Source organism: Pan troglodytes, chromosome 1, assembly GCF_028858775.2.
Source record: "Pan troglodytes isolate AG18354 chromosome 1, NHGRI_mPanTro3-v2.0_pri, whole genome shotgun sequence".
NCBI classification, from domain to species: domain Eukaryota; kingdom Metazoa; phylum Chordata; class Mammalia; order Primates; family Hominidae; genus Pan; species Pan troglodytes.
In genome coordinates this window covers 182,653,048-182,679,079 of record NC_072398.2, presented here as the reverse complement: position 1 = coordinate 182,679,079, position 26,032 = coordinate 182,653,048, and the positions used below count along the sequence as shown (strand labels likewise).

General features: G+C 36.0%; 1 protein-coding gene across 10 annotated transcripts in view; it reads right to left on the bottom strand.

Annotated features, from left to right (window-relative positions):
- Positions 1-444: 444 nt before the first annotated feature.
- The window catches only part of SPATA6 (spermatogenesis associated 6), a 171,980-nt gene continuing 146,392 nt past the window's right edge, over positions 445-26,032 (bottom strand). For 9 of the 10 annotated variants that reach the window (XM_009456997.5, XM_054670639.2, XM_009457004.5 and 6 more), the window contains 2 exon segments: positions 7,604-7,695; positions 445-692 (listed from right to left, as the gene is read on the bottom strand). In XM_009456997.5, coding sequence (XP_009455272.1) covers positions 512-692; positions 7,604-7,695 — 273 coding nt within the window. In that variant the 3' untranslated portion in view covers positions 445-511. 10 annotated transcript variants of the gene reach the window in all.

Genomic DNA, 26,032 nt, shown 5'->3' with positions numbered 1-26,032 from the left:
CCGAAAAAGGAAAAAGTAGAAAATGTTAGTGAAAACAGGGTTTAAACCCTTAGGAAATTCATTTCTGTATAGGATATCATTTTGTTCATCACCAAGAAAAGGTAGTTAATATTAATTAAATCTTACACAGGCAAGATAACCAGTTAAGTAGATGAGAAGAAAATTGCAAGGTGAGTAAGGCAAAAAAAACATTTCTAGAAAGGAACTATTCTTGGATTTGCAGATGGAATATGAGGTGTACATGTAACAGAATATCCTTGTCACATATTGGAAGTTGTGATTGTGTGACAGAGCTCTAATGTTTGTAACACAGCAGACTCTTCTGTAATAATTATTTTAAAAGGCTTGCCTATGATAATTTACCATTTGAAGTAATGAACTTATTCAAGTATAACTATTGTACTTAGTTATAATCCCATTTTTTTAAAAAAAGGAATACAGATATTGATCACATCAAACATTTTCATTGAGAAATTGACACGGACACTAATGAGGTTTATCATGGATGGTCTCAGAAGCTTTCCTGTGTATGTGAAGCAGAACTACAGGCCTTTTTGTATAAGTTCCTGTACATCTTGTCCATGCTGTTCTCAAAGATGGGTCGGTGGGATTTTCCCTTATAAGAGGCTGCCCTGTTGGACCAGTATTCACCGTCATCCAAATGGAAAGTGCCACGTGGCTGCTGACATGAGCTATAAAAAGGGATATAAAAGGTTCAAAACAATAATGAAACAAAATTAGAGATAGTACTATGTAAATCAAATATTTATTGAGTACTCTATGGCTATTTAATTCTCTGCTGGTGCTGTGAAAAATAAAACACAGTAAGGCCTGTGCTTTCAAAGAGGGACATTTTAAAAGGGGAGGCAGAAGTATCTGTGTAAAACTGTTATAAAACAGTAAAATGAAAATTTTGTGTTAGAGTGAAAAAGGAATTCAGAGAACAGACACAGGTACAGCATAATAAAAGCAGAACATAATAAAAGCAGTTCTTATACTGGCCTGGTACGGCCAGTATAAGAATGCACAGCCCAAGGCACAGTGGCTCACGCCTATAATCCCAGCACTTTGGGAGGCTGAGACGAGCAAATCACCTGAGGTCGGGAGTTCGAGACTAGCCAGACCAACATGGAGAAACCCCATATCTACTAAAAAATACAAAATTAGCTGAGCATGGTGGCGCTTGCCTATAATCCCAGCTACTCGGGAGGCTGAGGCAGGAGAATCACTTGAAACCGGGAGGCAGAGGTTGCAGTGAGCTGAGATCACACCATTGCACCCCAGCCTGGACAACAAGAGCAAAACTCCGTCTCAAAAAAAAAAAAAAAAAAAAAAAAAAAAAAAGAATGCATAGTTGCTAAAAGTCAGGCATACCTGAAACTGAATTCCAGCTCAGTCCTTTACAAGCTGTGAGACCTTGGGCAATTTATTTAACTATCCAGAGTCTCAACTTCCTTAACTTTAGTTTTACAGGATTGTTTTAAAATTTAAACACAGACGTTATTAAATATGAGACACTAAACCAGGTACTTTATATCTATTTATGAATACATTTTACAACACATAGAAGTTGGTAGATATAGAAATTAAGACTCAGTGAAGTTAAGTGACTTGCCTAAGACTGCTCAGCTAGTAAGTGGCAAAATGAAAAAGACAACGTGTGTGCTCTAAGACCCTTTCTACTATGCCATGCTGCTATTGCCCTCAAGGAGTAGAAAATTAGGCTAACTGTGAACATTTGTGGAAAATGGAAACAAGGCAGAAGAGTTTGAAGTGAAAGGATCAACTGTAGTTTTGAGGGTCTTAAGGAAAAAAGAAGGTGGGAGAGAGAGAGAGCGAGCGCATGCAAGAGAGCATGCATGTAAGTGAGAGGAAGCCCATAGGAAGCTAATGAAATAGACTAAGACTGGGCTAGCTGTGATGAAGATAGAAAAGAAAAGGTAACTCTTTCTTAAGGATTAATAGCACTTTTTATGTTATCAGTGTTATAATTTTACTAACATAAATTCCGGAATTACATTTTTTATGGATAAAATGTTGAGTTTATTTTCTTATATAAATAATTTACCTTCTTCAAGGTCAATGAAATACTTTTTATAGATTAGACCTTCCAGGCCTGTTAGAGATTGTAAAGTTTCTTCCCAGATACACACAACCTACAAACCAAGATTATACTATGAACAAATACAAAACCTGAACAGACCAATAATGAATAACAATATTGAAACAGTAATAAAAAGTCTCCTATAAAAGAAAAGCCCTGGATCTCTGGCTTCACTGCTGAATTTTACCAAATATTTAAAGAAGAACTAATAAGAAGTCTACTCAAAATATTACAAAAAATTAAAGATATAAGAAAACCCATTTTATAAGACTAGCATTACCCTGGTACCAAAACCAGACAAAAACAACAACAAAAATAAACTACAGGCTAATATTCCTGATGAACAGACGCAAAAATCCTCAACAGAATATTAGAAAATTGAATTCAAAAACACATGAAAAAGATCATTCACCATGATCAAATGGTATTCATTCCAGGGATGCAAGGATGGTTCATCATGGGCAAATCAATAAATGTGATACATAATATCAACAGAATTAAAACAAAAAAAAAGTACAATCATTTCAATGGGTGCTGAAAAAGCATTCAATACAATTCAACATCCACTCATAATAAAACCCCTCCATAAACTGGGCATGGAAGGAACATATCTCAAAATGATAAGGGCCATATACAACAAACTCACAGCTAATATTATACTGAATGGGAAAAAGATCTGAAACAGGACAAAGATGCCCACTTTCGCCACTTATATTCAACATAGTAATGGAAGTCCTAGCCAGAGCAATTAGGCAAATGAAAGAAATAAAGGGGATCCAAACTGAAAAAGAAGAAGTTAAATTATTCCCTTCCATAGAAAACATGATGTTATATGTAGAAAAACATAAAGACTCCACCAAAAAATTAAAATGAATAAACACATTTATAGTAAGGTTGCAAAATAAAAAATTAACATGCAATAATCAACATTTCTATATTCCAACAGTAAACAATCTGCAACAGAGATCAAGAAAGCAATCCCATTTCCAATACTAAAAGAAAAAAAAAAAAACCAGAAAAGTGAAAGACTGCTATGACAAAAACTATAAAACACTGATGAAAGAAACTGGAGAACATAAGAAAATGGAAAGATATTCCATGTTCATGGATTGAAAGAATCAATATTGTTAAAATGCCTATACTACCCAAAGCAATCTAGTCAATGCAATCTCTATCAAAACACTAATGACATTCTACACAGCAATAATAACAAAAAAATCCTAAAATTTATTTGGAACCACACACACACACACACAAAAAACTAGAATAGCCAAAGCAATCCTGAGCAAAAAGAACGAAGTTGGAGGCATCACATAACCTGACTTGAAATTAAACTGTGACGTTATAGTAACCAAAATAGCATAGTACTGGAATAATGACAGACGAATAGACTAATGGAACAGAATAGAGAATGAAGAAATAAATCCACACATTTACAGTAAACTCATTTTTTACAAAGGCACCAAGCACATACATTGGGGAAAGGACAGTCTTTTCAATAAATGGTACTGGGAAAACTGGATATTCATAGGCAAAAAAATAAAAATAATGCCTATATCTCACCGTATACAAACATCGAACTAAAATGGATTAAATACTTAAATGTGAGACCTGAAAGGATGAAACTATTGAAGAAAATATTGGGAAAATGCTTTAGGATATTGATCTAGGCAAAGATTACTTGAGTAACATCCAGTTTCCAGTAATTCATTTTTCATGTATATGGGTCATACTTTCTTCTTTACATGTCTCAAAGTTTTTGTAGAAAACAAAGTTTTAGATCTAGTTGAGATTGCAGAAACTCTGGATTCTTTCCGATTCTTTGTTCAATGATTTGCCTGGACTGATATTGTGAACTGTTTCTTCACACTGTCCAATTCCTTGTGTCTCTTGTTTCTTTATTTTTTTAATTGTTGCTATTTTATTTTTATAGATTTAGAGGGTGCAAGGGCAGTTTTCTTACATGGATATATTACATAATGGCAAATCTGGGCTTTCAGCTTTTAGTGTACTCATGGTTCAATAGTGAACACTAACCAACAGGTATTTTTTCAACCCCATCCCGCCTTTTAGAATCTCCACACCTTCCCACCTTTTAGAATCTCCAGTGTTTATTATACCTCTCTGTATGTCCATGTGTACCCATTGTTTAGCTCCTATTTACAATGAGAACATGTGGTACTTGTCTTGGCTTCTCAGGGGCTACCCCGGAGTTAGCATAGCTTAGTGGCCAGCAAATGACTAGTCAGAGCCAGTAAGCCTATAAGGCTTCCATATTTTGCCAATGGATCTGTATGTGGCTTTGGTAATATATTCAAAGTTTATCTAGTTTATAATTCTGCCCTGGATTTTACTTTCTGCCTTCACAAGGCTTCACATTCAGCCATAAATTAGTGGCTCATTAGGGCCTTCACCAATATCTCTCATGCATATGTACAGCCTTATGCATAAACATAATCTTCTACCCAACCAGGAATAAGTAGAACTTTATCAAGGCCAGCCAACTGTGGCTATCTTCTCTCAGGATCTTTACTGTCTGCCCCAACCAGTATTAAAACTTCAGGCCTCCTCTGCTCGTTTGCCAAGTAGTATTAAAACTTCAGTCCTCCCTTGCTTGTTTGCCAACAAACCATTATTGTTTCTGTTAATGGAATTTCCCATGCTCTGCTCCATATAGTTAGTTATTTCTGGGAGCAAAGCTGCCAGTATTTCAATGACTTCCCTAGTAGAACTTTTGTGCCATGGAGCTGGGGAGTGGCAGATGGGGATGGAACCTCCAGGTTATAATGTCACAGACTCTAACTGTTCTTACTGATATTCAGTAAATTTTTAAAGTTAATTTTTAAATCGATACATAATAATTGTACATATTCCTAAGGTACATATGATATTTTGATGCCTGCATACAATGTGTAGTGAATCAAATCATGGTAATTGGGATATCACCTCAAACATTTATCACTTCTTTGTATTGGAAACATTCCAAATCTTTCTTCTAGCTATTGTGAAATATACAACAAATTTTTGTTAACTATGGTCACTCTACTGGGCTATCAAACTCTAGAACTTAACCCTTCTTCATAACTGTATTTTTCTACTCATTAACCAACCTCTCTTCACCCTCTATTCCCTCCTCCCCTTCCCAGTCCCTGGTAATCACCATTCTACTCTCCACTTCCATGAGATCAACTTTTTTAGCTGCCACAGATGAGTGAGAACATGCAATATTTGTCTTTCTGTGCCTGGCTTATTTCACTTAACATGATGTCCTCTAGTTCCATCCATGTTGTTGCTAATGAAAAGATTTCATTTTTTTATAGCTGAATAATATTCCATTGTGTATATTTTCCACATCTGCTTTACCCGTTCATCCACTGATGGGCACTTAGGTTGATTTCATAGTTTTGTTATTGTGAATAATGCTACAATAAATATGGGAGTGCTGATATTTCTTCAATATGCTGATTTCCTTTCTTTTAGGTAGTATAACCAGTAGATTTTCTTGATAAATGCTTCTCAATTTGTTATATGCTTTTGGTCAATTCCAAGAGTTCTTAAATTGTTTTTGACAATTCTGTTCCGTTTGTTTCTTTGGGGGAAGAGGATTTGCTGAGCTCCTCACTCAGTCATTCCAGAGGTTCATGCGAACTTCTTCATGATGCCTGTGTCAAACGGCATCTGTAGAGGATTGATAGTAAGTCAAGACTGCAAACTCTCTCTTGACTTCTGCTGACAGAAACCTCAAGGCTGGCAAGGAGGTTGATTACTTTGAGTGTAGTTCCTCTAACCTTTGAGATGGAAAGCAGAACGGGAGGACTTCTTGGCCTAGTACATAATATTACTTGAGGATAAAACTAAAATAATATCCTAATCATTTCAATAGCTTCTGGAGCTAATATCAAAGATACTCTTCTGAAAGGTCTTGAAGGACTGACCACTTCATCCAATTGATTCAAGTATATATATAAGAGAAGCAGCAAAGATTATAAAGTGATCTCAAAAATGTGTAAGCAGAACTTTTCTGACACTCTGCTTCACTCTCATTTGAGAGGTACCAAATTGTTCAGGGTGATCAAAAGCTTAATCAATAACACTGCTTGGTAGCTGAAAAAAGAACCAATATTGGGGTTTACGGCAAACGTTAAATTGACAGCAGCACTTCTGAAAATGTAGTATTTATCTACCTACATTAGAATTACCCATGATATCCCATTTTTTATTTTATTGTATTTATTTTGTAGAGACAGGGTCTTGCTATGTTGCCCAGGCTATTCTCAAACTCTTGGCCTCAAGTGATCCTCCGATGGGGGCCTCCCAAAGCACTGGGATTACAGGCGTGAGCCATTGCACCTGGCCCCATGATATCTCTTAAAATACAGATTTCCACATCTTACTTATATATAAGAACCAGCATCTATGGGGGTAAAAAGTGGAAATCTATATTTTTTAAAAACAACTTAGATAATTTGAAAATAAGGCTCTTTCCTATATCAGTTCTTCTCACTTCTTGCCCAAATTAGAATTAATTATATGGGTTAAGCACCCAAAATCGGGATGCTAATCCATGTAACAATTTAGGGAATATGCCTTTAATGAAAAATAACAAATGGTAAAAAATACTCTTCCTCAGGGTGTGTACCTCTGAATCTTTCTTTTCTTCTTTGGATTGCTTCACCTTCAAATTTACCTATAATAAACTATTTAAAGAGAGGCCTAGGTTGCTTCTTGCTTGGGAGGCAATAACTTTGAGAAAGGAAGTCACACTCCCACTTATAGTCTGTGTAAGGGGCATAAGGAAAAGTCCTCACATGTTCATAGACGGTCTAGCCTAGCTTACCAGAGTAAAGATCAGAGATTTGAATGCAAAACCCAAGTTAGCAATTAAAAAATATTCCATTCTTTGGAGCTTTGTTTCTTATGTTTGTTCCTCAGGAATCTCAGGAAGGTGAAAGCTATATATTGCAGTAACTAGTGGTATAACATCCAAGAATTCAAAGAACTTTTGGCTGTATAAATCCAAAATTTACACTTTTTAATACTGCATTAAATTTATGTCAGTTGACACAGAGCTGTCAAAAATCTTGATGAAATTTGCTCATATAAACTTGTACAAATGTTATTATTAACATTCCTCAAATTTTAGGCGAGAATAGAATTTGCTCTTACAGAATTTGATCTCAAATTATTAAAAAAGGTTGGTTCATGGTCTAAAATTATAAGAACTATTTTTTATATTAAAATAAATACACATTCTGAAGTATGTGAGTTTTCAGGGCAGACAAATCTTAAGTAGGATGAAGGGCATCACCAATAATTGACTATATTTGTTTTTACAGATAAGTTTCAGTAATGCAAACATTAAAATTTTAATAGGAATTTACAGTTAAAAATAAATACTAATTATCCTTTTGAGTCTAAATTTCCCACAAATTCAGCATATTATAAAACAGTTATTTTTATCAGAACTATGAGAAGGATATACATATATTTCATTCATACCTATACTCGGGGTCACTGTCATAGGCAGAGTCTCTACATAAAAGACTTCTTTTCAGTTCCAGTTCATCATCTTTCTCTAGGTCTCTCTCATCCTGAAAAATTTTAAAGATTTCCATTAACTCACTGTCTCATTGTCCCCAAAATGATGCATATGTTTCTTCATAAAATGCTCTTCCCCTCCCCTTATAAATTTTAATTCATAAGAAAGGGAATTAAATGCTAGTGTTTCTTTGGAGGGGAAAAGGTTAAGTGAGGATTTACTATCCTTTTCAACAAAACAATACAGTTTTATTATAGTTTTTGCTAATATTGCTTATCAAAGACTAGGTATCCAGTAGATACCTCTTGAATCCATAAAAATAGAGGAATGAATCCTGTGTCATGATATGTAAGTTAACATTATCTTATACATTGTTATATGAACTCAAGAGATTGTACCTGCATTTTGAGGACTAAGTATTTGAGAAAATTATGTAGATACAAGCATTCTAACATGCACCTATGACTTACAAAGGAAATGGCTTAGACTTATTAATCAAAAGCCAAAATGCAAAATCAAAAGCCAAAATAACAAGCCAGAAAAGGCAAAAATGAAAGGCAAGGTAATTGGAATGAAAATATATGGTTACCCCCACCTTGTATGGGCAGCCTGTTCTTAATTTCTAATAGACACATACAAGGACATAAGAAATAGTATTCTGAAGAGATGGCTTTGTTAACTATATCATTCACAGTTAAGTTCATATGTGTGGTAATGGTATATAATTTAATACCAAATATCTTTTTCAACTACTAGCCAATATCCTTGTGTTCCTTAGTCAAACAAGAAGAGAAATAAACAGAACTGATAACAAAAGAAACTAGTAAGCACAAATAAGGATTAGTATTAGTAAGGGGTTCATTCACTTTATGTAAGAAATCAGCTGAATGCACATTGTGAAGAAAAATGATTTTAAAAATTTGCTGATGGCATGAAACTAGGAAGAGAGCATTATGTGTAAACATGTGTGCAATAAATGATAGAGCTTGTTTAAAAATCATAGAAAATATGCATACAAATTTAGAATTGTTATAGTTTCTCGGTTTTATCATTATGAAGTAGCCTTTATTTCTGTAACTGCTTTTTTTTCCCTTAACTTATTTGGTCTACTATTCATATAGATACAACCACTTTCTTTTAGTTAGTGCTTTAATGGTATATATTTGTCCTTTTATTTTCAGCCATTCCTTACTATTAGATCTTTTTCTTGAATGGCATATTATTGGATGTTCCTTATTTTTACCTATTCCGAGAAGTCAATGCAGTGGAGCATTTACTGTATTATCAAAGAAAATGTAATTGCCTGTAGTGAGTGTGAAAGACTTGGCAAAGAAACGAAATAAAAAGGATAGCTGTCTTAAAGGGAGTAAAAATACAACTACTAAAACTATTCCTGTGGAGTGATGATGCCCATCTAGATCAAGGATATCATATAGGGGTATTCAGATCTGAGAAACAAAAAGGAACAGATTAGCTTAAAAGTTATTCCTTTCAAATTTTCAGACTATATTTTGTGATATTTTATATATGTATAATTATATATTTGTTTATATATAATCATATACATTTATATTCATATATATATAACTTGCCCTTTGAAAAAACTATCTATACAAGGACCCATCTTTTGTAAGAGTCCTTGTATAGATTATTTTTTCAAAGGACAAGTTATTCACAAACAAGGAGGCAACAAGGATCACATCTTATTATAAGCTATTAACTATGTATTGGTCTTTCTTGCTTTGTTGCACATCTTGTAATTTTGTGTTGACATGTGGAAATTTTAAGTAATATGATGTGACATATCTGGAAGGAATATTTCCTTATTTATCTTCTGTCTGTCCTATCCACTGGTGAATATGGGATACTGAGGTCTCTATTATATTGCATATCTATTTCTTCTTTCTATTCTATCAGTTTTTCCTTATATTTTTGGGATCTCTTTAAAGTGCATATATATTTGTAATGGTCATATCTTCCTGATGGTTTGGCCCTGTTGCCGTTATAAAATATTTTTATTTGTCTTTAGTATTAGTAAGAAAAAAAATTCTCTTAAAGTCTATTTGTCCAATATTTGTGTAGCCACTGCAATTCTCTTATGCTGAATGCTATGCTTTTGTTTTCTTTTACACTGAACTTATTTGTGCCTTTGAATCTAAAGTGCATCTCTTGTAGACAGAATATAGTATAATCACGATTTTTATCCAGTCTCCAAAATTCTAACTCCTAATTGGAGTGTTTAATATTTTAAATATCATGAACCACCTATAGGTATGTTTACATACCTATATGATTTACATTTGCCATTTTGCTATTTTCTATGTCTTTTTTCACTTCTCCATCATTGCCTTCTTTTGTGTTAGATATTTTCCAGGGTTCATTTTTAATTCCCTATACACTATATTTTTGAGACATTTTCTTACTACTTTCCATGAGGATTACAAATAACATCTTAATACAGAAGAATCTAAGTTTAGATGATATCAACTTAATTTCAACGGGATATGGAAACTTTGCTCTTACATGTTTACAATCCCTCCCCTTTTAATTGCTATTTTTACATAAATTACATCTTTATATAATATGTTCCTACCAACAAATATTTATAATTATTGTTTTGTGAGGTCATCTCTTAAATCAGATATAAGAACTAAAGAGTTACTGGCAAAAACTGTATTTAGCCTATCTTTTATATTTACCTAGTTACCATTATCATTGCTCTTTATTTCTTCATGTGAATCTGAGCTACTGTCTAGTGTCCTTTCACTTCATCCTGAAGAGCTCCTTTTAGTATTTCTTGTAGTGCAGATCTGCTAGTGATAAACTTGGTTTTATTTGAGAATGCTAATTTATTCCATATTTTTGAAAGACAGTTTTGCTGGATATTCATGGTTGAGAGTTCTTTTCTTTTCAGTACATTGAATATATCATTACACTGCCTTTTGGACTCCACAGTTTCTGATTTAAACCAGTTTTAAATCTTATTGAGGAACACATTTATGTGATGAATTCCTTCTCCCTTGCTGCTTTTAAGATTCTCTTTTTGACTTTGGCTTTTTTCAAAACACTTTTTTTCTAGATATAGGGTCTAACTCTGTCACCCAGGCTGAAATGCAGTGGTGAAATCATAGCTCACTGTAGCCTTGAACTCCTGGGCTCAAGTGATTCTCCCATTTCAACCTTCTGAATATTAGGGATTACAGGTACTTGCCACAATGCCAGGCTTATCTTTGGCTTCAGACTTACGGTTTATGATGAGTCTCAAGTGTGGATCTATTTGAGTTTATCCTACTTAAGAGTTTATTGAGCTCCTTAGATAATAATTTTCTTCAATTTGGCAAGGACCATTATTTCTCCAAATATTCCTTCTGTCCCTTCCTTTCTCCCTCTTTTTCTGGAATTCTTATTACAGCATGTTGGCATGCTTAATAGTATCCCACAAATCCATATGTGTTCATTACTTTTATTCTTCTTTCTGTTCCTCACACTGAATTATCTCATTTGACTTGTCTTCAAGTCCAATAATATTTTCTTCTGCCTGCTCGTAGGGTGCCAATGAGTCCTTCTAATAAATTTTTCATTTCTGGAGATTTTCATTTCAAAAACTTTTCATTTCTGAATATGTACTTGTCAACTTCAGAATTTCTATTTGGTTACTTAAAAAATAGTTTATAACTTTTGATTGAAATTTTATATTTTATCAGACATAATTCTAACACTTTATTTCTTTATAAATGCTTTCTTTTGGTTCTTTGAATAACTATATTTAACATAACTGATTTATGGTCTTTGTTTAGTGAGTCCAATGTGTAGAATCCTCAAGGACAGTTTCTATTCATTGTTTTCTCCATTTCCACTGTTTATTGTTGTTGTTTATTCTAGTTATTAGCATAGTGATTTTCTGACTTAGTTCTGCAAAGTCAACATTCCTTTTTGTGGGTGATCACTGATATCTCTATTCTGTTAGCTGAGTCATCAAGTAATGATTGGACAGACATTTCTATAAACGCTTAGAACCATTAAGTCTCCCAGTGTTTGCTGAGCAGCTCTGTATGTTGAGAGTACACTTTCAACACTTAGCCTAAGCCGTAACTGATTGTTTATGCAGAGCCTTAAGGTAGGCTGGAATTGAAAGCTAAGGGCCTTCTTGTCTTTTCTAATCAAGTACATAGCCTTGGACATATGCACAGTCCTACAAATATGAGTGGTATTCTAAAATCCCAGGAATGTGTGGTAGCTTTTCAAAGCCCCCTATGCACACATTCAGCTTTTTCTTTGAAGGTTTTTGATTGGTCTATTGTTTAATTCAATGGCTATCCACCATTTCAGTTGGCAATGAGGTTTAACAATTGCCTGTAATTATTTCTTTTAAAAATGCCCTCCAGGGCAAAGATTTTGCACTGGGAAAGCTCTCACTCAAAGTGGGGTCTTCCAGGCAATCTCCAGCAAGTCAAGTAATTAGAATTCTCTGGGAATGGTCTTTGAAGAAATCCTAACTTTATTTTACCTCTGACAGTGCCTGCCAAAATTTTGGTTTTCACTGAGATTGTGGCATGTTGGTTATCAAGCCTACTATGCAGCTAGAAAGCAGGAGATGGGACTCGGTCAAGTTAAAATGCCAGAAAACTTACTGTCCCTACCAATATTTAGCTGTTTTTCATGTTGAAGCATTTGCTTGAGTTTCTAGAGATAAAGTGTATGAACTTGTGAGAGCCCCCTAGGACTCTGGCCCCAAGGAGTTTTTTACTCTCATGCTGTATTTGTCAGGATTCTCTAGAGAAAACAGAACCAACAGGATGTGTGTACAGTTCAAAGACAGCAATATTTGATTTTTCAGCAATGAACAGAACAATCAGGCAGAAGATCAACCAGTAAATGGAAGACCTAAACAACAATATAAATCAACCAGACCCAACAACATCTATAGAACATTCCACCCAATGATAGCAAAATACATATTCTTTTCAAGTGCATATGAAAAATTCTCGAAGAATGTTAGGCTATAAAACAAGTTTCAATAAATTTGAAAGAACTGAAATCATACAAAATATGTTAACTGGCCACAATAACATGAAATTAGAGAATAATAGCAGAAGAAAATTTGGGTAATTAATAAATATGTAGAAATCAAACAATATACTACTAAATGATCAGTAGGTCAAATAAAACAGCACAAGGGACACTAGAAAATACTTCAAGAGAAATTTAAAATATAACAAAACATATAAAACTTAATTATGAAAATGAGGCAGTGCTTCCAGAGGAACATGGCTATAAACACCTACATGAAAAAAGAAGACCTCAAATCAATAACCCAAAGGTTTTACTTCAAAAACCAGAAAAAGAACATCAAACCAAATCCAAAACAAGTAAAATACAAACATTAGAATGGAAATAAATGAGATCAAAAATAGAAAACTGGGTAAAACCAATGAAAACCAAAGTTGCTTCTTTGAAATCATAAAACATTTGACAATGTTTTAGTTAGACCAAGGCTCTAATTACTAACATCAGGAATGAAAAATGGGACATTACTAGAGATCTTACAGAAATAAAAAGGATAATAAGGAAATGCATGAAATAACTGTAAACCAAAATAATTATAGAATTGTCTAGAATGGTATCTATAAATAAAAGAACAAATTACTAGAAAGATAAAAACTACTTAAACAGATCCAAGAAGAAACAGGAAATCTGAATACACCTATAATAAAGAGAGTGAATTAGTAATCAAAAAAATTTAAATTAAAAAAACTTAGGGAGCCAAGATAGCTGAATAGGAACACCTCCAGTCTACAGCTCCCAACGTGAGTGACACAGAAGACAAATGATTTCTACATTTCCAACTGAGGTACCAGGTTCATCTCACTAGGGACTGTCGGACAGTGGGTGCAGGACAGTGGGTGCAGTGCACCGAGCGTGAGCCGAAGCACGGCAAGGCATCACCTCCCCCGGGAAGTACAAGGGGTCAAGGAATTCCCTTTCCTAGCCAAGGAAAAGGGTGACAGATGGTACCTGGAAATTTGGGTCACTCCCACCCTAATACTGTGCTTTTCCAATGGTCTTAGCAAACGGCACACCAGGAGATTGTATCCCGCGCTTGGCTTGGAGGGTCCTACGCCCACGGAGCCTCACTCATTGCTACCACAGCACTCTGAGATAAAACTGCAAGGTGGCAGTGAGGCTGGCGGAGAGGCACCCATTGCCCAGGCTTGAGTAGGTAAACAAAGCGGCCAGGAAGCTCAAACTCGGTGGAGCCCACCACAGCTCAAGGAGGCCTGCCTCCCACTGTAGACTCCACCTCTGGGGGCAGGGAATAGCCAAACAAAAGGCAGCAGAAACCTCTGCAGACTTAAATGTCCTTGTCTGACATCTTTGAAGAGAGTAGTGGTTCTCCCAGCATGCAGCTGGAGATAAGAGAACGGACAGACTACCTCCTCAAGTGGGTCCCTGACACCCGAGTAGCCTAACTGGGAGGCACCCCCCAGTAGGGGCAGACTGACTAATCTGAGACAAAACTTCCAGAGGAAAGATCAGGCAGCAACATTTGCTGTTCACCAAGATCCGCTGTTCTGCAGTCTCCACTGCTGATACCCAGGCAAATAGGGTCTGGAATGGACCTCCAGCAAATTCCAACAGACCTGCAGCTGAGGGTCCTCACTGCTAGAAGGAAAACTAACAAAAAGAAAGGACACCCAAACCAAAAACCCATCTGTACGTCACCATCATCAAAGACCAAAGGCAGATACAACCACAAAGATGGGGAAAAAACAGAGCAGAAAAACTGAAAATTCTAAAAATCAGAGCACCTCTCCTCCTCCAAAGGAATGCAGCTTCTCACCAGCAACGGAACAAAGTGGGATGGATAATGAATTTGACGAGTTGAGAGAAGAAGGCTTCAGATGATCAAACTACTCCAAGCTAAAGGAGGAAGTTAGAACCCATGGCAAAGAAGTTAAAAACCTTGAAAAAAGATTAGACGAATGGCTAACTACAATAACCAATGCAGAGAAGTCCTTAAAGGACCTGATGGAGCTGAAAACCAGGGCAAGACACAAATGTGACGAATGCACAAGCCTCAGTAGCTGATTCAATCAACTGTAAGAAAGGGCATCAGTGATGGAAGATTAAATGAATGACATGAAGCGAGAAGTTTAGAGAAAAAATAAATAAAAAGAAACTAACAAAGCCTCCAAGAAATATGGGACTATGTGAAAAGACCAAAGCTATGTCTGATTGGTGTACCTGAAAGTGACGGGGAGAATGGAACCAAGTTGGAAAACACTCCACAGGATATTTTCGAGGAGAACTTCCCCAGTCTAGCAATGCAGGCCGCCATTCTAATTCAGGAAATACAGAGAACGCCACAAAGATACTCCTCGAGAAGAGCAACTCCAAGGCACATAATTGTCAGATTCACCAAAGTTTAAATGAAGGCAAAAATGTTAAGGGCAGCCAGAGAGAAAGGTCGGGTTACCCACACAGGGAGGCCCATCAGACTAACAGCTGATCTCTTGGCAGAAACTCTACAAGCCAGAAGAGACTGGGGGCCAATATTCAACATTCTTAAAGAAAACAATTTTCAACCCAGAATTTCATATCCAGCCAAACTAAGCTTCATAAGTGAAGGAGAAATAAAATCCTTTACAGACAAGCAAATGCTGAGAGATTTTGGCACCACCAGGCCTGCCCTAAAAGAGCTCCTGAAGGAAGCATTAAACATGGAAAGGAACAACTGGTACCAGCCACTGCAAAAACATGCCAAATTGTAAAGACCATCGAGGCTAGGAAGAAACTGCATCAACTAACGAGCAAAATAACCAGATAACATCATAATGACAGGATCAAATTCACATATAACCATATTACCATTAAATGTAAATGGGCTAAATACTCCAATTAAAAGACACAGACTGGCAAACTGGATAAAGAGTCAAGACCCATCAGTGTGCTGTACTCAGGAGACCCATCTCATGTGCAGAGACACACATAGGCTCAAAATAAAGGGATGGAGGAAGATCAAGCAAATGGAAAACAAAAAAAGGCAGGGGTTGCAATCCCAGTCTCTGATAAAACAGACTTTAAACCAGCAAAGATCAAAAGAGACAAAGAAGCCCATTACATAATGGTAAAGGGATCAATTCAACAAGAAGAGCTAACTATCCTAAATACATATGCACCCAATACACGAGCATCGAGATTCATAAAGCAAGTCCTTAGAGACCTACAAAGAGACTTAGACTCCCACACAATAATAATGGGAGACTTTGACACCCCACTGTCAACATTAGACAGATCAACGAGACACAAAGTTAACAAGGATATCCAGGAATTGAACTCAGCTCTGCACCAACCGGACCTAATAGACATCTACAGAACTCTCCACCCTGAATCAACAGAATATACATTCTTTTCAGCACCACACCACACCTATTCCAAAACTGACCACATACTTGGAAGTAAAGCACTCCTCAGCAAATGTAAAAGAACAGAAATTATAACAAACTGTCTCTCAGACCACAGTGCAATCAAACTAGAACTCAGGATTAAGAAACTCACTCAAAACCACTCAACTACATGGAAACTGAACAACCTGCTCCTGAATGACTACTGGGTACATAATGAAATGAAGGCAGAAATAAAGATGTTCTTTGAAACCAATAAGAACAAAGACACTACATACCAGAATCTCTGGGACACATTTAAAGCACTGTGTAGAGGGAAATTTATAGCACTAAATGCCCACAAGAGAAAGCAGGAAAGATCTAAAATTGACACCCTAACATCACAATTAAAAGAACTACAGAAGCAAGAGCAAAAACATTCAAAAGCTGGCAGAAGACAAGAAATAACTAAGATCAGAGCAGAACTGAAGGAGAAAGAGACACAAAAGAACCTTCAAAAAATCAATGAATCCAGGAGCTGGTTTTTTGAAAAGATCAACAAAATTGATAGACCGCTAGCAACACTAATAAAGAAGAAAAGAGAGAAGAATCAAATAAACGCAATAAAAAATGATAAAGGGGATATCGCCACCGATCCAACAGAAATACAAACTACCAACAGAGAATACTATAAACACCTCTATGCAAATAAACTAGAAAATCTAGAATTAATGGATAAATTCCTCGACACATACACCCTCCCAAGACTAAACCAGGAAGAAGCTGAATCTCTGAATAGACCAATAACAGGCTCTGAAACTGAGGCAATAATTAATAGCTTACCAACCAAAAAAAGCCCAGGACCAGACGGATTCACAGCCGAATTCTACCAGAGGTACAAGGAGGAGCTGGTACCATTCCTTCTGAAATTATTCCAATCAACAGAAAAAGAGGGAATCCTCCCTAACTCATTTTATGAGGCCAGCATCATCCTGATACCAAAGCCTGGCAGAGACATAATAAAAAAGAGAATTTTAGACCAATATCCCTGATGAACATAGATGCAAAAATCCTCAATAAAATACAGGCAAACTGAATCCAGCAACACATCAAAAAGCTTATCCATCATGATCAAGTGGGCTTCATCCCTGGGATGCAAGCCTGGTTCAACATACACAAATCAATAAACATAATCCAACATATAAACAGAACCAAAGACAAACACCACATGATTATCTCAATAGATGCAAAAAAGGCCTGTGACAAAATTCAACAACCTTCATGCTAAAAACTCTCAATAAATTAGGTATTGATGGGATGTATCTCAAAACAATAAGAGCTATCTATGACAAACCCACAGCCAATATCATACTGAATGGGCAAAAACTGGAAGCATTCCCTTTGAAAACTGGCACAAGACAGGGATGCCCTCTCTCACCACTCCTATTCAACATAGTGTTGGAAGTTCTGGCCACGGCAATCAGGAAGGAGAAGGAAATAAAGGGTATTCAATTAGGAAAAGAGGAAGTCAAATTGTCCCTGTTTGCAGCTGACATGATTGTATATCTAGAAAACCCCATCATCTCAGCCCAAAATCTCCTTAAGCTGATAAGCAACGTCAGCAAAGTTTCAGGATACAAAATCAATGTGAAAAAATCACAAGGATTCTTATATACCAAGAACAAACAGAGAGCCAAATCATGAGTGAACTCCCATTCACAATTGCTTCAAAGAGAATAAAATACTTGGAAACCGATTTAAAAGGGATGTGAAGGGCCTCTTCAAGGAGAACTACAAACCACTGCTCAAGGAAATAAAAGATACAAACAAATGGAAGAACATTCCATGCTCACGGGTAGGAAGAATCAATATCATGAAAATGGCCATACTGCCCAAGGTAATTTACACATTCAATGCCAACCCCATCAAGCTACCAGTGACTTTCTTCATAGAATTGGAAAAAACTATTTTAAAGCTCATATGGAAACAAAAAGGAGCCCACATTACCAAGTCAATTCTAAGCCAAAAGAACAAAGCTGGAGGCATCACGCTACCTGACTTCAAACTATACTACAAGGCTACAGTAACCAAAACAGCATGGTACTGGTACCAAAACAGAGATCTATAGACCAATGGAACAGAACAGAGCCCTCAGAAATAATGCCGCATATCTACAACTATCTGATCTTTGACAAACGTGACAAAAACAAAAAATGGGGAAAGGATTCCCTATTTAATAAAGGGTGCTGGGAAAACTGGCTAGCCATATTTAGAGAGCTGAAACTGGATCCCTTCCTACACCTTATACAAAAATTAATTCAAGATGGATTAAAGACTTACTTGTTAGACCTAAAACCATAAAAACCCTAGAAGAAAACCTAGGCAATACCATTCAGGACATAGGCATGAGCAAGGACTTCATGTCTAAAACACCAAAAGCAGTGGCAACAAAAGCCAAAATTGACAAATGGGATCTAATTAAACTAAAGAGCTTCTGCACAGCAAAAGAAACTACCATCAGAGTGAACAGGCAACCCACAGAATGGGAGAAAATTTTTGCAATCTACTCATCTGACAAAGGCTAATATCCAGAATCTGCAATGAACTAAAACAAATTTACAAGAAAAAAACAACCCCATCAAAAAGTGTGCAAAGGATATGAACAGACACTTCTCAAAAGAAGACATTTATGCAGCCAACAGACACATGAAAAAATGCTCATCATCACTGGCCATCAGAGAAATGCAAATCAAAACCACAATGAGATACCATCTCACACCAGTTAGAATGGCGATCATTAAAATGTCAGGAAACAACAGGTGCTGGAGAGGATGTGGAGAAATAGGAACACTTTTACACTGTTGGTGGGACTGTAAACTAGTTCAACGATTGTGGAAGTCAGTGTGGTGATTCCTCAGGGATCTACAACTAGAAATACCATTTGACCCAGCCATCCCATTACTGGGTATATACCCAAAGGATTATAAATCATGCTGTGATAAAGACACATGCACACATATGTTTATCGCGGCACTATTCACAATAGCAAGACTTGGAACCAACCCAAATGTCCAACAATGATAGACTGGATTAAGAAAATATGGCACATATACACTGTGGAATACTATGCAGCCATAAAAAATGATGAGTTCATGTCCTTTGTAGGGACATGGATGAAGCTGGAAACCATCATTCTCAGCAAACTATTGCAAGGACAAAAAACCAAACACCGCATGTTCTCACTCATAGGTGGGAACTGAACAATGAGAACACATGGACACAGGAAGGGGAACATCACACACTGGGGCCTGTTGTGGGGTGGGAGGAGAGGGGAGGGGATAGCATTAGGAGATATACCTAATGTTAAGTGATGAGTTAATGGGTGCAGCACACCAACATAGCACATGTATATATATGTAACAAACCCGCACGTTGTGCACATGTACCTTAAAACTTAAAGTAAAAAAAAAAAAAGAAAAAACTTAACACAAAGAAGAGCTCAAAAGCACATGGCTTCATGGTGTTATATATTTACGAAGAATGAACACCAAATCTTTACAATTTCTTCCCAAAAATTTAAGTGGAAGAACTCACCAACTCATTCTATAAGGTCTTTATTCCTTTGATACCAAAAGCAAAGATAACACAATTTTAAAAAACCCTGAAAACCAATACATTTTATGAATACAGATGCAAAATTTCTCAGTAAAATACTAGCAAGCCAAATCCAGCAAGACATAAAAAGAATTATACACCATAACCAAGTGGGAATTATCCAAACAATGCAAGGTTGACTCATATAAAATTCAATCAATGTAAAGTCATATTAACAGAATAAAGGACAAAATGATAGGATCATCTCAATAGATGCAGGGAAAGCATTTGACAAATACCAACAACATTCAACAAACTAGGAGTAGAAGGAAATTCCTCAAGATGGTAAATGCCATCTGTTAAAAACATATAGCTAATAGCATACTTATTTTTAAAGGAGTGAAATCTTCTAAGATCAGGAATAAAACAAGGATGGGCACTCTCCCCACTTCTATTCAGCAGTATATTGGGGGTGCTATCCAGAACAATTAGCCAAGAATATGACATAAGAGAAATCAAGATCAGAAAGGAAATAAAAATATTTCTATTTGCAGATAAGATGATTCTGTATTTTAAAAATTCCACACACATACACAAAATAACTATTAGAGCTAATAAGTTCAGCAAGATTTCAGGAGTTAAGATTAACATATGAAAATGCATTGTATTCCTAAACACTATCAATAAACAATCTGAAAATAAAATTAAGGAAACAATACCATGTAAAATAGCATCAAAAATAACAAAATACTTAGGAGTAAACTTGATTTTTTAATGGCTTAAAATGAACACTGAACTATAAAACATATTTCATATAAGATGACATAAATAAATTTTTAAAGTGCTATCTTCACAGATCAAAAGATATTTAAACAATTATTATTAAGAAAGCAATATCCTCCAAAATGATCTAGAGAGCTAACACAATTCCTATACAATTCCGGCCACAGTTTTCTTGCAAAAATTGAAAAGTTGATCCTAAAATTCATACAGAAATGCAAAGGACCTAGAATAGTTATTCTTGAAAAAGAAGAAAAGGTGGAAGACTAACAATTCCTGATATCAAAATTTACTACAAAAGCCATCACAATCAAAATAGTATGATAATAGCATAAGGACAGATATATAGATCAATGAAACAGAATTAAGAATCCAGAAATAAACCCATACATTTATAGTCAACTGATTTTTTTATAAAGATGCCAAGACAATTCAATGGGGGAGCAATCTTTTTAAGAAATGGTGCTGTGACAACCAGATTTCCACATGAAAAAGAATTTGGACTCTCTATCTCACACAAAATACAAAAATCAACTCAAAATTGATCAATGACCTAAATGTAAAGGCCAATACTGTAACACTCTTAGAAAACATAGGCATAAATTTTTATGTCCCTAGACTAAGCAACAATTTCTGAGATATCCTAAGCAAAAGTAACCAAAGAAAACATAGAAAAGTTGGATTTCATCAAAATTTAAAAAACTTTTATGCTTCAAAACACAGTATTAGGAAGGTGGAAGACAAACCACAAACATAAGAATATATTTGCAAACCTTATTATCTAAGATGGGACTTGTACTCAGAATATATAAAGAGCTCTCAAAATCCAGTAATAAGGCAGATAACTATAAGCAGCTAGTGAGCGCCTCTCTCATGGAGAGCAATCAAAATAGCAAGGAAATGCTAACACTTCAAGTAGATTGTCTAAGAGAGCACAATGAAATTCACCAGAGAAGCCATGAAAATCAAGGAAAGAAGACAGTGAAGTCAGGCAGCCCTCCAAGCAGGACTGGCGCAGAGCTAGGAAAGGTTCCCTAAAGCAGGAAAGGGATGACTAAATAAGAGATCCTCAGTATTCCACCCTTCCATCACAGAACATTGTAATCCTATTCACTGCAGAGCCCTGTTGACCCTGCACCCCTGCTCCAGCACCTCCAGACTAACACAGCGAGCCACCTGGAGATTGTGTACAGGCACTGCTCAAGCCCAGGTGGAATCCCACAGGCTTGTGATCCCTGAGCATCCCGGTGACAACTGCTGCACCCAACCAAGGAGGAAGGCCGGGCACTTTCACATGCCCCAAAGACAGATACCACATCCACAGTATGGAGAAGAGGGCAAACTATGCACTGTGCAACTTCCCACTTCCACTGCTCCCTGCAGAAAAAGGCACCCCTGCCTTAGTGTCATGCCCCCAGTGCAGCCACCCTTCCCCGCCTGTGGACTACCACTGCAGCTCAGCATTTCTCTGAGAGCCCAGTCCCCAGAGGCTGTTCATGAGCCCTTTGTCTCCTACAACAGTCACCACCATTGCTCAAATAGTCTCAAAAGGACAAATCTAAGAGATATTGGCCTTAAAGAGGAGGTAGAAAGAGATAGGGTAGAAAGTTTATTCAAAGGGATAATAACAGAGAACTTCCAAAGCCTAGATAAAGATATTGGTAATCAAGTACAAGAGGGTTATAGCACACCAAGAAGATTTAACCCAACTAAGACTACCTCAAGACATTTTACAATCCAACTGCCGAATACCAAAGATAAAGAAAAGATCCAAAAAGCAGCAAGAGAAAAACAAGTAACACACAAATGAACTCCAAATCATCCGGCAGCAAGCTGACTTCTCAGTGGAAACCTTACAGGCCAGGAAAGGGTAGCAACATGTATTTAAAGTGCTGAAGGAAAACCTTTTATTGTAGAATAGTATATCTGGCAAAAAGATCTTTCAAACATTAAGGAGAAATAAAGACTTTCCCAGACAAACAAGAGCTGAGGGACTTCGTCAACAGCAGACCTGTCCTATGAGAAATGCAAAAGGAAATTCTTCAATATGAAAGAAAAGGATGTTAATGAGCAATAACAAATCATCTGAAGGTATAAAACTTATTGGTAATAGTAAGCACACAGAAAAACACAGCATATTATAACACTAACTGTGGCAAACTACTTATATCTTCAGTAGAAATACTAAAAGATGAACCTATCAGAAATAATGAAGACGACTTTTCAAGACATAGACAGTAAAGTAAGATAAAAATAGGAACAACAAAAAGTTAAAAAGAGGGGAGATGAAATTAAAGTGTGGAGTTTTTATTCATTTTCTTTTTGCTTGTTTGTTTAAGCAATCAGTGTTAAGTTGTCATCAGTTTAAAACAAAGGGTTATGACATATTATTTGTAAGCCTCGTGTTAACTTCAAATCTAAAATAATACAACATAACACAAAAAATAAAGGGCAAAAAATTAAAACACACTGTCAGAGAAAATCGCCTTCACTAACAGGAAGACAGGAAGAAAAGAAGGAAGATAAGACCACAGAACAACCAGGAAACAACAAAAATGGCAGAAGTAAGTCTTTACTTATCAATAACACTGAATGAAAATGGACAGACCTCTCCGCTCAAAAGAAATGGAGCGGTTAAATAAATTAAAAACAACAACAACAACAACAATAATCAACAATTTCTTGCCTACAAGAAACACACTGCATCCATAAGGACACACACAGACTGAAAACAAAGGAATGGGAAAAGATTTCATGCAAATGGAAATCAAAAAAGAGTAGAAGTAGCTAAACTTATATCAGATGAAATAGATTTCAAGATAAAAATTATAAAAAGAGACAAGTTCACTATATAATGATAAAGCAATCAATTCAGCAAGAGGATGTAACAATTATAAATATATATCACCCAACATTGGAGCAACCAGATATATAAAGCAAATATTATTAGAGCTAAAGAGATAGATCCCAATACAGTAATAGATGGGGACTTCAACACTCCACTTTCAGTACTAGACAGACATCCAGACATAAAATCAGCAAAGAAATACCAGACTTAATCTGCACTATAGCCTAAATAAACCTAATAGATATTTACAGAACAGTTCATCTAAGGGCTGCAGAATACAGATTCTTCTCCTTAGCACATGGATCATTCTCAAGGGTGAATCATATGTCAGGCCCCAAAACAAGTCTTAAAAAGTTGAAATTATATCATGTGTCTTCTCTGACCACAATGGAATAAAACTGGAAATCAATAACAAGAGAAATTTTGGACACTACACCAACAGATGGAAATTGAACAACATGCTCCTGGATAACCAGTGGGTCAATAAACATATTAAGAAGAAAATTTAAAAATTTCTTAAAGTAAATGTACATGAAAATACAACATACCGAAATCTATGGGATACAGCAAAAGCAGTACTAAGAGGAAAGCTTATAGCAGTAAGCGCCTAAATTTAAAAAGACGACAAGTAGGTGGGAAAAAAAAAGATAAAATTCTTCAAATGAACAACCTAATGATGCATCTTAAAGAATTAGAAAGGCAAGAAAAAACCAAAGCCAAAATTAGTAGAAGTAAAGAAATACTAAAGAGAAGAAATAAATAAAGTTGAATTAAATAAAACAATACAAAAGATGAACAAAGTAGAACAGAGGCCTCAGAAATACCACCACATATCTACAACCATCTGATCTTTGACAAATCTGACAAAAACAAGCAATGGGGAAACGATTCCCTATATAATAAATGGGGCTGGGAAAACTGGCTAGCCATATGCAGAAAGCTGAAACTGGATCCCTTCCTTACACCTTATATAAAAATTAGCTCAAGATAGATTAAAGACTTACATGTAAGACCTAAAACCATAAAAACCCTAGAGGAAAACCTCAGCAATACCATTCAGGACATAGGCATGGGCAAAGTCTTCATGACTAAAACCGAAAAAGCAATGGCAACAAAAGCCAAAATAGACAAATCGGATCTAATTAAACTAAAGAGCTTCTGCACAGCAAAAGAAACTGTCATCAGTGTGAACAGGCAACCTACAGAATGGGAGAAAATTTTTGCAATCTATCCATCTGACAAAGGTCTAATATCCAGAATCTACAAAGAACTTAAACAAATTTACAAGAAAACAAACAAACAACCCCATCAAAAAATGGGTGAAGGATATGAACAGACACTTCTCAAGAGAAGACATTTATGCAGCCAACAAACTTACGAAAAAATGCTCATCATCATTGGTAATTAGAGAAATGCAAATCAAAACCACAATGAGATATCATCTCATGCCAGTTAGAATGGCGATCATTAAAAAGTCAGGAAATAACAGGTGCTGGAGAGGATGTAGAGAAATAGGAACCCTTTTACACTGTTGGTGGGAGTGTAAGTTACTTCAACCACTGTGGAAGACAGTGTGCCAATTCCTCAAGGATCTAGAACTAGAAATACCATTTGACCCAGCAATCCCATTACTGGGTATATACCCAAAGGATTATAAATCATTCTACTATAAAGACACATGTACACATATGTTTACTGCAGCACTGTTCATAAGAGCAAAGTCTTGGAACCAACCCAAATGCCCATCAATGATAGACTGGATTAAGAAAATGTGGCACATATATACCATGGAATACTATGCAGCCATAAAAATGATGAGTTCATGTCCTTTGCAGGGACAGGGATGAAACTGGAAACCATCATTCTCAGTAAAATAACACAAGAAGAGAAAACCAAACACTGCATGTTCTCACTCATATGTGGGAGTTGAACAATGAGAACACATGGACACAGGGAGGGGAACATCACACAACAGGACCTGTCGAGGGGTGGGGGGCTGGGGGAGGGATAGCATTAGGAGAAATACCTAACATAAATGATGAGTTGATGGGTGCAGCAAACCAACATTGCACATGTATACTGATGTTAAAAACCTGCATCTTGTGCACATCTACCACAGAACTTAAAGTATAATAAAAAAGAAAGGATAAACAAAATCAACAAACCTTTAGCCACAACAGAAAAAAAAAAAAAAAGAGAAGACCCAAATAAATAAAAACAGAGATGAAACAGAAGGCATTACAAAAGATATGGCAGAATTTCAAAGGATCATTAGAGGATACTACGAGTGTCTGTATTCCATAAATTGGAAAACCTAGAAAAAAATGTACAAATTTCTAAACACGTAAAACCTACCAAGATTGAACCATGAGGAAATCCAAAACTTGAATAGACTAATATGTAATAATATGAAAACTGTAATAAAAAGTCTCCTAGCAAAGAAAAGCACAGGGCTCGATGGATTCACTAAATAATTTTATCAAACATTTATTTTTGTTATTTTATTTTATTACTTTGTTGTTATTTTATTTTATTTTTGAGATGGGATCTCACTCTGTTGCCCAGGCTGGAGGACAGCGGTGTGATCACAGCTCACTGCAGCCTCGACTGCCAGGGCTCAAGCAATTCTCCCATCTCAGCCTCCTAAGTAGCTAGGACAACAGATGTATGCCACCACACCTATCTACTCTATCATTATTATTATTATTATTTGTAGAGACAAGGTCTCACCATGTTGCCCAAGCTGGTCTCAAACTCCTGGGCTCAAGAGATCCTCCCGCCTT